Source organism: Sander lucioperca, chromosome 9, assembly GCF_008315115.2.
Source record: "Sander lucioperca isolate FBNREF2018 chromosome 9, SLUC_FBN_1.2, whole genome shotgun sequence".
Taxonomy (NCBI): Eukaryota; Metazoa; Chordata; class Actinopteri; order Perciformes; family Percidae; genus Sander; species Sander lucioperca.
The window spans coordinates 22436096-22453976 of record NC_050181.1 but is presented as its reverse complement, the minus strand read 5'-3'; the positions used below and the strand labels follow the sequence as shown (position 1 = coordinate 22453976).

Genomic DNA, 17881 nt, shown 5'->3' with positions numbered 1-17881 from the left:
GGGGCAGGCGCCTGCTGGCTGTAGCCTGCTGGCTGTCGCCTCACTTCATGGAGCTTCTCAACTCCAAAAACTTTGAAGCAAATTGTCAATTCGGCATCAATGTTCGTAAGAGATATAAGCCTATATTCGAAATCTAAACAGTTAATTTCTCGCCTAAAACGTTGTCAGAAGTGAAATTAGTGATGAATAAGATGGCAAAAATTGTTAAAATTGTCCCGTTGTTGGTCTGTCTGTACCGGAAACCCAACCCTCGTTCAACTAGGTTCATATGCTGAAAAGGGAAAAGAGAAAAGACCCTGCCCTGAAGTAGGAGCTGAAGGAGTTACAAGAACTGTGGCCAGAGGAACTTAATAATCCCCAAATTGGTCCAGTCGGAACACGAGAAAAAAAAGGGTTCTAGGAACGTTATGTTCTAGGATCTGCAAAAATCCCTCCGGTCGCAAAGCGGCTATAATGCCCCTGTTTTTATGGGAGAAAAAACCCACAAAAATGAATAATGTTCTGTATTTGAAATACTTGGGGGTATTTAAAAAAAAAAAATTGCAGTCTGGGATATGTCAAAACATTGATTTTTATGCATTGCATCAAATACTGCAGTGCTCCATAATACAGCAGCAACGCCCCGAATGGAAACCAGGATAACAACATGGATTTGCCCCATAGGGCAAACGTAAGAACATGGCTCAATCTGGTGGAAAAAAAATTGAAGCAAGGGCTCTAGATTGAAAGCCTGATATAATAGAATGCATGTGTGATATAATGCTGTAATGGCTGTGGGATCAAACATTTTTTGTCCTTAAGGGTCTGATTGTCTGTTTTGGTTACAGTTTATTATACTGTAGACTTATTACAGGAACTGTAGTCTCGCTTTGCCAGACCTTCCTCCACAGCGCTGCGGAGGAGGGTCTGGATGCTCTGGTTTATTGGCATTTCTTTAAACCAATCACAATCATCATGGGCGGAGCTAAGCTCCGGGCCTCTGCAAAATAGCCTCGGGAAGGAACTTGTTTTGGTGGAACGTGTGTACATTCAAAAGTTGTTTTAGTCATGCAACAGAAAACTCAGATTGGACAGATAGTCTAGCTAGCTGTCTGGATTTACCCTGCAGAGATCTGAGGAGCAGGTAACCATAGTCCTCAGAAATCCACCGGAGTTTAAAATGCCAACCGAAGAAAGCGGAAGGTAACGAGCATCCGGCCGAAAAAATGAGTGAAATCCTGGGGAATTTCCGGCGGCAACGGAGCAATCCCGGAAGTGGAACGTCGGGGATACAGACTATAGGAACTGAGGTTGAACTTCCAAAATTTAAAAATTTGTCAAACAATGTCATACGCATTAACACAGCCAAAATGCTCGAAAAATGAAAAAGCCAAAAACATCCATAGTGAGTCTCAATGGTTAAGTAAACACGGAAACCGACCTTTAAGTGTTCCAAAAATTTGCATGACAACTGGGCAAACTAGTTCTGTTGAGGAAGAGGATGTCATTTAAAGCGCCAGAACAGCTGTTAAACTGGTCTTGCGGTGAGATTGTTTCCAATGGGGACATTAGAGTGCAGCGTTCAGGGTCAGAGAGTGACCGGACATGCCCTGCCTGTGGTAACACACAGCTGGAACATTGTTTCGTCAATGACGCTTGGAAAAACAACGGGAGATTTTCAACAATCTACTCAGATCTGCTTTGTCCAAACCAAATGACTCAGCTACAGATCTGCCATGTCCCGATATAACACTGCTTGTGACTCTACTGGCTGAAAAATAACAGGAAGTGGTGTCAGGTGGATGTGACGTGAAAACCAGCTGAAGTCTAAAACTGTCTGGTGCTTAACAGGCACGTAGAGTTCCTTGTTTCACTGGTCAAAGAATACAAAAATTCAAATGAATAAGTGTCTTATTATTTATACTGTGTCAATAAACAAAGAATTAACAGAACACATCATTTAATCTCTGCTCTTAAGGCATGACTTTGATATTTGGAAAAAAAAGGAACAAATCCCGCACTCTGCTCTGGCTATCAAGAGACTCTCGATGAAGGTCCGGAGGGAACGAAATGTTTTTTTTTGTAAATAAACGGCGATGCTATAGCAAGAGCAGAGTGCGGGATTTGTTCCTTTGTTTTCCAAATGAAAGTTATCTTCCAACGCACCTGCACGGAAGAATTTTGTTGTTGTGAAAGTTGTTCACAACAGCAAAAAGGACTTTGATATTTAAAATGTCAAGAGAGACAAGCATTTAATGCTGTGAATAGAGCTGGGCGATATGGAGAAAATCAGATATCACGACATTCCTGACCAAATACATCGATATCGATATTGTAGGGTTGACAATTGGTGCTTTCACAAGATATTTTTTAACAATGAGATTTTAGAAAAAATAATCACCAATAATGTGGTAAACCGTTTCAAGTGAAATTGTAGAGAGAGAAAAAACTAAAAAAAAATGTCCAGCTATAAACTGACTATGTTTACATGTATGCACACATGTAGTGTGGAATTAAAACAAATCTGCAATTCTTCAAATGATATTCCCTCATAATGTGTCACAACAGATTTTCTGAGAAAATGGAGTTAGTATGTGATGTTATTATCAATTTAGACAACGTGATTGTATATCACGTTATCTCGACATATGATTTCATCACGATATGATTCCGTTGAAAGACGATTAATGATCATATTGAATTATTGCCCAGCCCTAGCTGTAAACATCCAAAGGGATCAGTGGTTGATTCGTATCGGGGCTCAGTCGGAGCAGCAGCGGGCCTGTCACAGCGCAGAGTGTGACTCGGAGTCTTAACATTTTGCTGGATAAATAAAGTTTTTGTGATCTACGTCCCGTTTTCCTGCGGCTTCCTGTCAGGGAGCGCTGGCGTTCATTTTCTCCTGGCAGCTGTCCCACAGGTGGAGCAGTCTGTTGTCCTTGTTGGCGCAGAAGTCTGTGAAGTCTCTGAGCAGGCGGTCGGCGAGCCTCTCGTCGCCCAGCACGCCTGTCCTCCAGGCCTTGGTCAGCATGGTGTTGTAGGCCCAGTAGTAACCGACCCGCTCCTCGCCGCCAAACGGCCCCTGGCTGTTGGAGGTGGTGGAGTTCCTGCGTCTGCGCTGCTGCCCGCTCGAGTACTTCCTCTTGGAGTACGGCAGCTGCAGGAACACGGTGCCTGACAGAAAGGAAGAAAAAAAAAAAGAAGCAGAATGAAGCTTGTCGGCTTCCAGGAAGCAGCAGATGTTTGTGTGTAGGTTTTTTTTTTTTATGTTGTGATGTGACCAACCTGTTACGTGGATGTACTGGGGCTTGTTCTCGGAGGGGAAATTAAAAGCAGAAGCAGAAAACTTGTCGTGCACAAAGCCGAATCTGGTAGAAAGAGCACAACATTTACACAATGTAACTCAGAAATTCAGACACAATATTTGGTCAGGACACAGAACTTTGTAGTTCACTGTACGTTATTCCTACATTTAAGGGTTTCTGGTATATGGTTATATTTGTGCCTCATTCCTGAGCACAGAAAATGATTTTTTTGCATCAACATAAATTATACGGATTTTATCAAGAATGTATTGTCACTCAAAACTTAACTTAATTTAATCAATAAGTTCATTTGAGCTAGTTGGATAACTTGACGATCCCAGCTACACAGCTAAGGAAATATAACCATTAATGTAGTTCTTTAAAAAAAAAGCTTCTAACAGTGTCTGTAAATTTCAATAAATCTAAGATATAATTTTGTTGAATAAAGTGTACTACATCTCATTTAGAAACATGCTATAAGGTGGTTTATAGTAATGAGTAGGATAGTTAGCTATATAAATATTAGACTTCACATTACTTACATATCTACGGGCACTTACACTTAACTTAAAGGTGCTCTAAGCGATGTTGGGTGACATCACTTCTTGTTGACGTTCGAAGTATTTTCAAACAAAACGAGGCTAGCTCGCCCCTCCCTCCTCCTCATCACGTCCCCTCCCCCTCCCTTCCATGCACTAACCCCCCAACCCCCACTCCCAAATCTTTCTTGTCGGTTATTGGCTTGAACGCTGGAAGACTGTTTGTTATGTTTTGTGGTGCAGGTTGGCCAGTTTGTTTTTGTTGGCGTTTGTGGAGCCTGGGCTGTCTACAGAGACCCTTTTTTTACAGTGTGTTCAGGGGACAGGCAGCTAGCAGATAGTGAGGAGATGTTTACTGTATGTGTCAAAAAATGTTGTAGCCTAAAAAACGCGTGACATCGCTTAGAGCTCCTTTAAGTGCCTATAATATGTTTAATGGAACTAGTTACATAATGAGTATAATGCCTTGGCTGTGTAGCTGGCAATTATCATGCACCTTGCACAACCTTGCACAATAGGTTTATCTACATCCTATCATTACTAGTCAAACAGTTGTTTATTTTTTACTCCCCAACTTGCACATTAAGTTTATCTATATCTAGTTTATCTATATCTATTGAAACAGTTGTACATTTTATTTCCAAATTGTATATATTTCAAAAATACTGCTTGTGTAGTATTCTATTATTATTTCATGTATATTGTTTTCCTATTATTTAATGTTTACTCTGTATGTGTGCTGTGTGTCTGATATTTTTGCTGCTGCAACACTGTTATTTCCCATTTTTTTGGGATCAATAAAAATCTATCTATCTATCTATCTATCTATTTATCTATCTATCTATCAGGTTAAACAAGTAACAGCTAGCTTAGCAAATGCTTATCCAGCTAACTACTGTAACAAGATAGCTCATAGCCATGTTGCAAGCTATTGAAGTGCAGACCAACTTAAAAACAAAGTTTCATGGAAGTTCATAAAACTGGGTATGTTCCAAAACTGATTAAAATACTAAGGCGTTGCTGTGATGGGCCTCCCATTCTCCCCAGTGCTTCCCTACTAACCAATAAGACTATTACAGCAATCACATTGGAGACAGAACATCCAATCAGAAATGACCTACTCCTCTTTCTGATTGGCTGTAACTGTGCATAAGATAAGGGCATGTGGATAAGAGCAAACACACATTTATTGAGAAGAAAATAAATGTTTGTTGGCTCAAATTAAATAAGTCTTTGAGTGATAACAATGTATGTGCTCGCAAAAGAAAATCGTTCCCTGTGCTCACAACGTCCCATTGTGTCCTTAGGATTGAGGCACAAATATATAAATGATAACATGACATAAAACAACAACCACCTGTACAGTATGGACTCCTGAAAGAGCTGCATCCTGTCCCAGTACGTCTCCGGTTCAAAACCTGTTTGATGAATTCAAACGGACAGATGTTGTGAATGAGCTACGGTACACATCCCACACATGAACACAGCAGACCGTCAGACGGCTTCTATACCTTCAAACAGGTTGTCGCTGCTGTTCTTCAGCAGACAGTGGATGTTCAGAGGGATGAAGAGCTGCGCTCTCAGTGGATCTCCGTACAGGTAAGACGTCAGAGCAAAAGGAACCTCCAGCACAGGGACCAACAGGAAGCCGCAGGACGCGGCTTTCCGGTGCCACATTTGAACCTGATAAGATAATAACTGGTTAGAAAATGGCATACGGAATTACAAGACACCACTATTTAACATCTGCATATACAAATCATGTGGAGAAATACATGGATAACAAAAAACTAAATAAAAATTAAATAACAGAGCATGCATTCAAAGATCTTTAAATCATCTCAGTAAAATGCTTTTTTACTCTTCTCCCATGCTTTCTCAAGATAATAATTTTATGTATATCACACTTTGAAGCATTAAGCACAAAGTGCGTTTTAAGATTAAAAGATTAACAAAATACTTTTTTTTTTTAAATACAATAATTACAACGAGAGAGCACATATTTCAAGCAGCACTGAGCCCATACATAAAACAGTTAAAGTGCAAGATAGGATGTCAACAGAAGAACAAATGTATGGAAATGCATCTAAAAAATACTAAAATTACGATACTAATCAAGCATAATTTAAATATGTAATAACAGTTCAGATAAAAAAAAAAACATAACATAGTAGTATAAAGAGGAAATGTGCATTGATTCAACAATGGAAAAGAAAACATGGTTAAGTGTAGGCCATCTTGTAAAAGTGAGTTTTAAGGAAAGCGACAGTGGAGTCAGCTGCTCTCACACTGAGGGGAAGGCTGTTCCAAAGCCAAGGGGCCGTAACCAAAAATACACGGCTACCCTTAGTTTTCAGCCTGGTTGGTGGAACAGCTGATCATAGGGGCTTGGCTGGCCTATAAGGGGTTAAAAGTTATTAGATATAATCAGGAGCCAGACCAAGAATGGCCTTGTATGTAATTAATGCAATTTTAAAATGTATTCTAAATGTAATGGGCTGTAATTGGAGTGATATGACAGAACCTCCTAGATTTAGTTATTAATCTGGCTGCTGAGTTCTGGTTCAGTTCAGTGTTAAACCTGTCCTCTCTGTAGATCGATTTTAGGGAATCAAGGAAAGATGCTCTTAGGGAATTTGATTTATTTATTTGATTAGGACAATGCACATGAATCAACATTTCTGCAAATGCGCCAGTGTTAGCCAGATGGCAAATTTTCAACTGTAGTCCTAGTGACCCAGCATACATGTCTCTATGGTAGGAGGAGGAAACCCACGCAAACACGGGGAGAACATGCAAACTCCACACAGAAAGGCCCTGCCCGGACGGGGGATGGAACTCTGCAGTGCCAACTTGCTGTGAGGCAGAAATGCTGAGCTCTGAGCCACCGTGCCGCCCACGATCTGTGCCTTCCTCATACACTTTTTAAAGTTTTGAAAGCAGCCACACAGCGCTGTTCCTCATTCTGTTCACCAAATGTCAAAATCCTCCATTTTATCTTTACACCCAAGGAGAAGCTGTACTCATTGAAATATTCTTCTGTATCTTGTATGTACTGCAGTTTCAGATGTAACCACAGATTCTAATTCTTTTCAAGTCAAGACGCTGTTAAAGCAACTGGAAGAGATAACGAATTTAGGCTTCTATTAGTTTTATAGGTTGATTTTACAGTGTTTAGGATCATTCTCTTTTTGTGATCTTCAAACTTTTCTGCTTAAGTTGCTTCATTGATTCTTGCTGACACTTGAATACTAGAATCCATTTTCAGTTCCTCAATACTTTCTGTTTCACTGGCTGGCACACAGACAAAATAGTTCCAATGTTTTTTCTTTGATTTAAAAAGCCTCTGTTTCCTGTGTCGTTGTGTTGCAAATGATTTGGTTAATCAGTTAAGGGACCTGGACGTTACATAGTGGCAGTGCTCCACCAGGAGGGGAACTCCAACGATTCCACACATACTAACATACATAACTAAAGTGTGTTTAGAGCACCCCTGCACATGTGAAAAAGTTGTATAAAAACTTTTGTGTCTTCAGAGGGAGCGAAATCTGACAAATGTCCTCAAGTGATGTCACTTGAGTCAGTGTCGGTTGGGGCTGAAAACTACAAGTTTGAAAATAAAAATAAAGAAATTGGGGATGTGGAGTTAGAAAGAAGTGAGGTTAACTGAACTCTGTAGCCTGCTCCTCGTCTAAGAAAAAAGCATTGAATAAAAAAACGATTGATTTAGATTTTCATGAGTCCAGAAATGTTATAGCACTCTAATGCTAAATCAGTGGAATACTATTTTAAGTCCTAATGAGTCACTTACGTTCTCAGAATCAAACCGAAACTAGTTTTTCTTCCTTTCCTCTTTTGAAAGAACTTTAAATGGGAAGAATCTGAGTATCTGATTTGTGTAGGTCCTGCAATCGTTTTTGATTTTGTGTCTCTTGACTAGAGCTGGGTTAAAGGGGTGATAGAATGATTACATAGGGTATTTCACACTGTTCCTTAAGGTCTCCTAATAGGGTATGTAACATTGGTTGGGCTGAAAATGGCCCGGGTGCTGTTCTATGCTCCCTAATGCAACCCTGTGAAATAGCCCTAGAATGAAACGAGAGGTTTTCTCCCTTATATGGTATGCTCATGAATATTTAGATAAGCTGCGCACTGATTGGTTGGTTTACAACGAGCGAAGCTGCGGCCACAGCCGGCAGCCCGCGGCGCTCCATACACAGCGCACAGTCACCTTTTCTGGGGTAACTGAACCACCAACTACTGCTTACCTGGAGCACCACGACCAGCAGCTCGCGATGAAATGTGAAAGGTCTCAGTATTCACTGTACAGCATGGAACACTGCATTTACGACCGTGGTTCATTTTCAATATCCTTGAAAAACTTCCAAACTTTCTTCTTTGTAATTCCCCTGTAAGTACACAGAGCATGCTCGCAGCTAAACTAGTGTCTGCGCAGCCAATTAAGGTACAGCCACCGAGTTGACGTCAACTATTAGCTTTGTTTGGATTTGCCTGATATCGATTAATACAATCCAAAAAGAGATCTCTTAATGTTAAATATGTTTTTATAATGTTAGTCCTATTGAGTAAAAAGTACTTTAAACTAACTTTTTTGAATCTGAATCGAATCATTGGAGATACCCAGTCTTACTGTTGACATGTGAAGCATAAGTGGTGACCCATTGACAATTAAGCAAAAATAAAAAAAAATAGACATGCAGTTACCATCTCAAAGAGCACTGCAGCAGTGACAGCCATCCAGTGCAACTTGATCTCAAAGGCAGCGTTGAGGGAGAAGTTTCCGTGGTAATAACAGCTGCACCATTCGGTTCGGTCACTGCGGTTGTTTACGTCCACATCCAGAGTGACCGTCTTCTGCTCCGGGACTGTAGCAGCTGGGGGACAGACAGAGGGAGGGAGAGAGAGACAGGAGGCACAGGAAGCAAAAGAAGGGGAGATGGATGGCATGATGGGCAGGCAGGAGGAGGAGTGAGAGCAGGTGGTGAGCATGGATTGAGACTAAACTGTGATCAGTCCCACATGAAGTTTAAACAGCATTAATGTCTGCATTATCCCAGTTCAAAGAGAGGTTTCCTGGTAATAAAGAGCTGTTAGAACAAATAAGCTTATTATGAATGCAGTCAGTGTCAAATGAAGGATTTTTAGCTTCACATTCGGTATTTTTCAACCTGGATCCCATTTTCCATGTTTTTGTGTCTAAGTGACTGATGGTAACAACAATTTCTGAAATTGTTCCAGTATTAAGAAAGTCGACAGCGGCAAAACAAGCTGCAATGTAACGTTACTGGGTAATTGCGCACTCAATTGTTTTGCCACTGGCATGCTGAGAATGTTATTCTAAATCCTAAGGCTAAGATCTAAGCCCAGAATTTGCCATCGCCAAACCCACCACACTCTAAACTCTTAAATAAACAGTAATTTTATCATTGTAAAACACACTTCATTCACAGTCGACAGAAACAAAATAAAACAAAATCCCTCTTGGTTCGTCTTTCCACTGTTCCAACAATCACCATTTAAAATAAACCCTTTATTCACCCATTTACATGTGAAAATATGCTGGCTCTCTACACGCTAAAAGTATTGTTTATTTAAATGGAGTTTGGTGAGTTTGGTGATAGCGATTTCGGAGCCGTTTCTGGTTAAACAAAAAGGATCTTACTCTTTAACAAAAAGGTCTATCTCTGTTGTCAGACACTTAGAATAAAATCTGGGCCTGTCAGTGGCAGAAAAACGCATACACAGTGCATTCTTGCCCTAAATGATTACATTGCAGCCCAGTTCACGGCTGCCGGTTACAGCGTTTCTCGCTCAATAGTGGAGCAGTTTTTAAAGATTTCTGATCACATAAGTCACTTAGACACCAATGCATGGGTTCAGGAAGAAAAAATACCAAAATTACCCTTAAAGACTATTCCAGGAAACCAGTCCGGGGTGTCAGATAGCAAACTGGGAAAGCATTAATCTTGCAAAGTTGTTGCTTTAAAAGATGCAAGCATTCTCAAATAGGCTGAGGTCAAAGTTCAAAAATAAAGCTTTAAGCGGTCGCATGAAGCAAGAATGGAGCCCAACAGAAACACTGTCACCACTTGCTGTGCTGTGATAGCGCTTTATGTTGAAAAGGGCCAGGAGGAGAGCGACAGGTGAGGACATTGCATACCACAGCACTACTGAAACCACAGCCACATCATGCACTCAAAACACCACACCACCTACAGTAGTACTGCTCCTGGTTCAGCTACACACTAACCACACAGCATGCACTGATTGAATGGTGAAGGTGGGAAACAATTTGATGACATCGATCAGTGATGTGGCCACATGACACAGAGCCAGAGCCACTGTGGACGGATAGAACTACAGCTAAACATGCACTACACGCTGGAGCTGTTCAATGCAGATCTACAGTCCACCATCAGGAGGGCTGAGTCCAGTATCTCTGTCACACAACAGTGAGATGATGCTGATGGACGGTGATGAATGTGATGTCATGAAATGTTACATGGAAGCGGTTCTGTGGTGATGGAAAGAACCCCACTGTGTGAGTTGGAAAACGATGAATTTATTGTAACGTAAGTCAGAATGGTGAGTGGGTATGTGGTGGTTATGTACGTGTAGTGCTCATTATTTTTGGTTTATATATTCTTTTTCATCTGGGAAGTTATTGGTGTTTATTTTGAATATCTAAATAGAAAATTGTCTTTGTAAAACACCATTTTCCCTGTCTTTGGACTGGGAACATTGTACATATTTTTTTTTTTTGTACTTACTGCATTTTTTAATCAGTTTTTTTCAACAATTCATATTAGTGAAAGCATTGTCTGAGCTGTGTTACGACAAAACCTACAGTGAACCAGGGGCACAGTGGGCCTCACATTCTCACTTTTAGCCTGGGAGTGGCCCACCGCAATCATTAAACCCTCTTAATCTTCCTCCTAACCTCGTCCAATCATCTCTGAGCTGACTGCTCTGTGGCTGCAACATCTAAATACATACAAACTTCAATCAAACATTGCACAGTTTATTCTGCATTATAGAAGTGAAAACTTTGTCACAAAAACAGCCCGACTGTCATCCAATTGCCAAATTTATTTTCTGATCCCTAACACAAAAATAAACTATAAGTCTATGTTCCATGGCTTGCTCCCTTTCTACGTCATTTAATCATCTGCTAAAATCCTACATTTTATTAACTGGCTAATTTTGTCACAGCCATTTTACCTTTACTTCGAATCAATGTATTTCAGTGTAAAGGCTAACATGGACAGCGTATGACAAAAAGAAAAACTGACAGCGTTTAGCCTATTTAAAATGTAACAACTGAATCCAGTAATTTTGCATACTTAACATGTGCAACCGAAAAACAAAGAGCTTTAGGTAGATGTGGATGGAGGTTGTATGAAAGCATGAGGGCTCACTTGAAGGTGCTTAGTACCTTTCTGGGTCATGTGAAGTGTGGATATTGGGCAGGGCGAACTGTTCTGACAAAATGTATGCATACTGTATATAATCAGCTGCAGAAGCAGTAAAACAGCCAGTTAAGGATTTCAGTTTGTATTTTTAGTTTCTATGACACCACCTGAGCAAGAGCACTTAATCAAATGCACCCTCTCTGCCCTGTGTGACATGTGACTACTGGACCCAGGCGTCTCTCTGAGGTAGAGACCTGTGTATGATCTGCATCAGACTGGATGGGGGAGCAGACTGTAGCTCCCCTGCAGTGTGGGCTGGGTGTACCTAGCAGTGCGGCGGCCTGGCTGCGTCCTCCAAAGCTGCGGCTGAAGGAGCTATGCCTACTTGCGTAGGAGGCCGGCCTGCTGGGCAGCCAGGGCAGGAGGAAAGCCGGGAGGTCGCAGGGTCGCCGCTCCTCCAGCACAAAGGCCACCTCGAACCACTTCCTCTGGAACAGAGCAAAGTCCTCCAGCGCCGCAGTAGACCAGCCTCCAGCCGCCGCGGTGGGAAGCTGGGAGGTCGGGCCTACAAAAGGACCGGACAGCCAAGAATGTCATGACAACACCCACTGGATTTTATATTCTACCAATGACCTGAATTTAATTATAGATATATACAAGTACGAGCATGTGCAGAACTGTTTGTTGAGATAAAAGAGCTATGTGGCCTCTGAGTGCATTTTAAATCCATTCACCATCCTTCTCGTCTACTATCCTGTAGAAGTAGAATCCGTAGACGAAGGTGCGCATGGCATCTCCAGAAGCGTGGGTCACCACACCTTCATCCAGCATTTTCTGCACAAACCAAAAAGACAAAAACAGTAAACAAACACGTTATGTTTACACTCAGTGTTAATTAACTGAGAGAGAACATTAGCATAAGACTCAAGTTGTAATAAATCCTCTGAACCGTTCTGAAATCTTCCTTTCACATTTTCCATCAACTTAAAGGAAAGTTGAGAAATACTGTACAACTCTTACCTGCATGATATCCACAGCCATCCCTTGCGTGGCCACGCCGTCCACATTGTTGACTAGCCAATGAACGACCTCAGCGCTAATAAAGCAGTTGAGTGGCAGACCTTTCTGCTCCGGCAGCAGCTGTACACCTGTCCTGTTATACCAGAAAGCACAGACACAAACAACTAAATGAAATACAGAAGATTTAATCTAGCAAAACCATACCCAAGAGCCTGTTTTCCACTTTTGTATTTTATTACATCCATTCCAACACAGCTCTACAGCCGGCCTGTTGTCATGGCAACCACCAGCATGCAGTTGTTGGATCAGGCGAGCCAATCACAAGTGAGAGGAGAAGGAATCAAACTTAAAAAGGAGGGATACAAATACAAGTAATTAATCTGTGCTGTTGAGGTAATGGAGACTAATAGCAGTCATCTAATAGGAACAGATGAGTTCTAGAGTTTAATGGCAGCAGGCAGGAATGATTTCCTGTAGCGTTCCTTTGAGCAGCAGGGCTGAATGACTCTGTTGCTGAAAGTGCTCTTGAGTTTGTCTAGTGTTTTGTGGAGGGGGTGAGGGTCACGATCCATAATTGCCTGCAGTTTTACCTACATTCTGTGTCTGAACACCTCCTCCACAGAAGCAAGCTTAGCGCCAACCACAGACTCAGCCTTTTTAATGAGTTGGTTCAGTCGGTTTGCATCCCTTACTTTGATGCCGGCACCCCAACACACCACAGCAAAGAAGATGGTGTTTTGAACCACAGACTGATAAAACTACATTACACAAAAATACATACACTGAAGGACCTGAGCCTCCTCAAGAAGTAAAGCCGGCTCATGCCCTTCTTGTATACAGCCTCAGTGTTTGTGGACCACTCCAGTTTATTGTCCAGTTGTACACCTAGGTACTTGTATGTTGTGACAATTTCCACATCTGACCCCCCAATGTGAACTGGAGAGGGTGGGGACTTTTTCTTGCTAAAATCCACCACCATCTCTTTTGTCTTTGCCACATTCAGCTATAGGTGATTCTCCCCACTCCACCTCAGCCCACTGTAACTCTACATGAGACAACTGACTGCCAGCATATCAAGACCCAAAAAGACACAACAACCAAGGCCAATGGTGCATTCACTTGCTCCTCAGATGGTCCCATTTCCGGAGTTGGAAAGTTGTTTTCCCAACTTTGGTTTGTTGATGAGCTCTAAGTCGTAGGTAAAGTGGAAACAACTTGGACGCTACAAAGAAGATGTGTTGCATTTTATTGCTCGGAGCATTTAAAGTGCCCATATTATGAAAAAAACACTTTTTCTGGGATTTGGGGTGTTCTTTTGTGTCTCTGGTGCTTCCACACACATACAAACTTTAAAAAAATCCATCCATGCTGTTTAGAGTGAGATACGGTTTCTGAATGTGTCCTGCCTTCAGTCTCTGGGTGAGCTGTTCAAAATTGGCACGGCTTGTGACTTCACAAGCCGAAACGAGCAGGCTAACCGCAACCATTAGCTCGTAGCATTAGCATGCTAACGCTAATGCTAACGCTAGCATGCTACCTCGTTCTCAATAGCAAAACACTACTACAACACACACGAGTTCACCATAATCTACAAAAGAACTACTTACATGTGCGCCCTCATTTAGAAGTCTCCCAGCTAATCCTGCCTTGTAACTGACCGAAGTTGTAGAAACAGCCTTTCTTTTACTGTCTATGGAGCTAGCTAGCTGACATGATCTACATCTGAGCTACTGGGCATGTGCAAGTGCAATCAAAGATAGTACAGAAGAAGAAGAAGAAAAGAGGTCTCACTCTGTAGCTAAAACAGAGACCAGCTGAAAAGAGGATCTGCAGCAGTGAGAGAGAGCGGTGCAGTACAACAAAAATATGGTGTTTTTTGAAAATTAAACCATGTAAACCTATTCTGGTACAACCTTAAAATACAATTATGAACCTGAAAATGAGCACAATATGGCTGCTTTAAACAACACGTTGACGGCCGTTTCCAGTATTTGCGTGACAACATAGAGCAATTAGAAACGGATCAGGTGAGCCATGAAATATGGGAACAAATCTTTCCGATTATTCCGACACCACATGAATGCAGCACAAACGGCCCATCTCACAATGTTAACAAAAGTGAAAAATAATTGTGTATCCGCCCTGTGAGTTGTATCTGCTCCAGAATTGACTGGGTTTGTCCTTGGCCCATGCTAGACCCTCCCACCAAGTTTTATGAAAAGCGAGCCAGTAGTTTTTTCCGTAATCCAGCTGACACACAGAGACACAGACACACCAAACCGAAAACATAACCTCCTTGGCAGGGGCAACAAATCTTACGTGGGATGTTTGATGGCCTCCAGGATCTCCAAGAGGGTTGAGGAAGAGGACAGAGAAAGGGCTCCCGCTGCAGACTGCCCACTGTGAACACATCAATTCAGGTTACTGTTCAGGCAGATTATCCTAAAAGTTTCAGCATATTTACTGGTCAATCTAAATTGAGTAAAACATATAATGTCATACAATTTAAATATCTATGATACTATTTAGCTATGCTATGGAGCACCTGTCTAAAGTATTAAACTACTATAATTCTCTTAGAATCATTTTTATGTGCTGGATGTGTATCCCTGCGGTACACAGAGTAAAAGGTTACCTGGTGTCTGAGGTGCTGCTGCTGGCTGCAGTCTCTCCTGCTGGCTGTGCTGCTGCTGCTGCTCCAGCCGTCACTGCTGGCTGGACTCCTTTATCTGCAGCCTCGCTGGCTTCAGCAGGCAACTACACAGTTCAAAATATTTCACTAAATTCGCTATTTCATTTAATATTTTGTGAAGGTTTCGCCACGTCACCAAAACACACATTTTCTCACTTGCATCGAGTGGTATTCAGCCATGCAGACGGTTCTATTCAGTGGTGGAATGTAACTAAGTACATTTACTCATGTACTGTACTGAAGTACAGATTTGAGGTACTTGTACTTTACTTGAGTCTTTTCTTTCCATGCCAATTTCTACTTCTACTCCACTACATTTCAGAGGGAAATATTGTACTTTTTACTCCACAGCTTTAGTTTCTTTACAAAATTAAGAATTTTGCACACAAAAGACTTGTAGTTTATAAAATACTATGTTTTAAATATTTCAGCTGTGGGGGAACTGTCTGAACAGCTTGAATCCTCACAAAAGGTACTATGGATTAAATGTGATCCTGGTGTGAGAGTTGACAGTGTCACTACCTACCATCAGGCACTACACTACTGGGCACAACGTACAAACACAATAAAAGGGAAAACTGGAATATGATGAGGCACTGCAAGTCAAACGTCAGCTGACTCCCACATAGAGTGTTTCTGCACACCATGCTCATGCAGTAATACAGAGTGAGTTAGAGGAGCTATGGCACACACACACACACAGAGAGAGAGAGAGAGCTTCAGTGATGCCCAGGGACCTCATTACTGACCTGAGAGTGATAGATGTAGGAGGAGCGAGGGCTACGTATAAAATCCAAAATAAAGGCAGCGTCCTGTGAGCACACAGGAAGAACATCAACCCCAGGATCAAACACCCAAAGCCCAGCAACCGGAACAGAACAGAACAGAGCATGGGGGGGGGAAGCAGATGGGAGGAGAGAAAAGCAAAAGCCCCACACCAAAGCACCAGCAAAGAAGAACCACTTGTTGCCGATTCAAATTATTTAGATGTGTCAGCTAAAGCTTAACGCTCCACACACATAGTATAGATGCTCACCTTGCGGGGACTGTCTACATAAGTGGGAGCTGTGGCAACACTTGAGGGGTCACTGACGGCTGTTGAGGGCTTTGCCTGCTGCTGCTCCTCCAGAGTCCTGAGAGGAAGCAAGAAGGAATGCAGTTAAAACTGAGATTCATGGCTCCAATGCAAACAACATGTTGGTCTGCAGTCCCAGGAGACACTCACTTCTGGTTTTGCTCCATCTCCAGTAAGGCTGATAAAGCTGATGTGCCTTTCTTGCCTTGTGGGGGCACCACTGGCTCGGTAGGATACTGAGGGAGAGGACTGGTAACCTGCAGTCCTTTCAGTGGTGTGCCCTTCTGCTATGTGAAAAAACAGATTGAAAGAAACAGAGGGATGTGTCCATTACAGCACCTAAAGATAATACAAACGTTAAGATAGATGTTTGCCCCATGTTCAGTGGCTAGACAGCTCCCCCTTACAAGTTATTATTGTCCCAGAAAAATGCCCAATTTAATGACTGTAAGCCAATAGTTCTCAATACAGTGCAAGATATTTTGGAGACTTTATTTGCACAGCTTATGTGTGATTGGCAACTGCAACAGTAATCTGCTTTCAGGATGCAGCAGTGACACATAAACAAAAATGATGAGATGAAATTATAATTTTTTTCATAAACATAGTGAAAGAAATCACAATTCTATTCTAATTGCTATCACATGGGATAAAGAACAGCAACAAATCCTAATTTTTTAGTTGATCAACTTGCTATGTTCTTTGTTAAATGTATGTTTTTATGTTTGCACCATAGAGTAGCACTTTTAATTCCGTTATAAGTACTTACAATGACAAAAAAGCCAATTCTGATACTAAAGCACAAGTCTCAGGTTCATATAATATTAAAATAGAATGTATGCAGCCTGAAATAAAGCGTTTACATGTAAATTCGAACAGCAAAGTGTGAGGGAACAACAACTGTAAAGGTGTTTTTATGTACAAACGTGATGTAAACTAGGAGAGCCTCACTCTGATGATCCTATCGGAGCGGTGGCGACGCCGGATGCGGTTGAGACCCTCCAGGAAGCGGATGAAGCCATCCAGCAGGACCCAGTCCCCGCTGCCACCCATCCCAGCGCCTGCTCCCTCCCCATAAACATCCCAGTGCCCCTCCCCGTCTGCCACCCGCCTAGCTCCTCCGGCGGGCAGCAGGAGGAAGCGAGTCCTCCAGAACTTCAGAGAGTCTATCAAACTATGGAGGCAGAAGAAAGGCAGAGCATCTGATAATGATACTTATTCCATTGTAGTTTCATTTTATAAATGTAATACAAAAAATCTAATTATGACAAGGTCTATATGACAGTGTTAACTCACTAAACAGTAGATTACATATAAATCTACATTCAAATATTACATATTTGGCTTTGATTTGATCATAAACAAAACATTAATACATAAGTTTAGGCTCTGTTTGAGTATTTGTGTGTACCTGAAGTCCTCTGAGCCAGCAGAGCAGATGTACTGGTCCAGGTAGTTCCACTTGTATTCCTCCAGTCTCTCATGGCCAAACTCCACCCAGCAGGACACAAACTGAGCATCAGAATGTGGAGGACACAGGCTGTAGCTGTACTGGATCTGTGCTGACTCGTACGGGTGCCTAAAAAACCAGGACAGCCATCCTTTAGCCCGATATTGTTTATTATAAAATAGGAACTCCTTTTCCTTGTCAGTATTGTATTTGGCATTATTCCCTTTTTAGTTGTCAACTACTAAATTAATCGCTGATAATCGATTAATCTGTTTGAGTCAATTTCTATGAAATTTCTCTTGAGATACCCTTTTCTATTTGGGAGGATCAACACAGCAAAAAAAATGCAGAATTAGCTCTTCCTGTGTTAGGTCTAGCCAGACGTACT

The 17881-nt window shown here is 41.7% G+C and overlaps 1 protein-coding gene across 3 annotated transcripts in view; it reads right to left on the bottom strand.

Annotated features, from left to right (window-relative positions):
- Positions 1-1882: 1882 nt before the first annotated feature.
- depdc5 (DEP domain containing 5, GATOR1 subcomplex subunit) overlaps positions 1883-17881 on the bottom strand; it is a 36871-nt gene continuing 20872 nt past the window's right edge. For all 3 annotated transcript variants that reach the window (XM_031310329.2, XM_031310331.2, XM_036005189.1), the window contains 15 exons: positions 17455-17622; positions 16995-17217; positions 16194-16330; positions 16005-16101; positions 15718-15780; positions 14912-15033; positions 14596-14676; positions 12277-12409; positions 11991-12090; positions 11582-11821; positions 8549-8718; positions 5335-5506; positions 5181-5241; positions 3265-3347; positions 1883-3153 (listed from right to left, as the gene is read on the bottom strand). In XM_031310329.2, coding sequence (XP_031166189.1) covers positions 2855-3153; positions 3265-3347; positions 5181-5241; positions 5335-5506; positions 8549-8718; positions 11582-11821; positions 11991-12090; positions 12277-12409; positions 14596-14676; positions 14912-15033; positions 15718-15780; positions 16005-16101; positions 16194-16330; positions 16995-17217; positions 17455-17622 — 2149 coding nt within the window. In that variant the 3' untranslated portion in view covers positions 1883-2854. The remainder of the gene's footprint in view (positions 3154-3264; positions 3348-5180; positions 5242-5334; positions 5507-8548; positions 8719-11581; positions 11822-11990; positions 12091-12276; positions 12410-14595; positions 14677-14911; positions 15034-15717; positions 15781-16004; positions 16102-16193; positions 16331-16994; positions 17218-17454; positions 17623-17881) is intronic.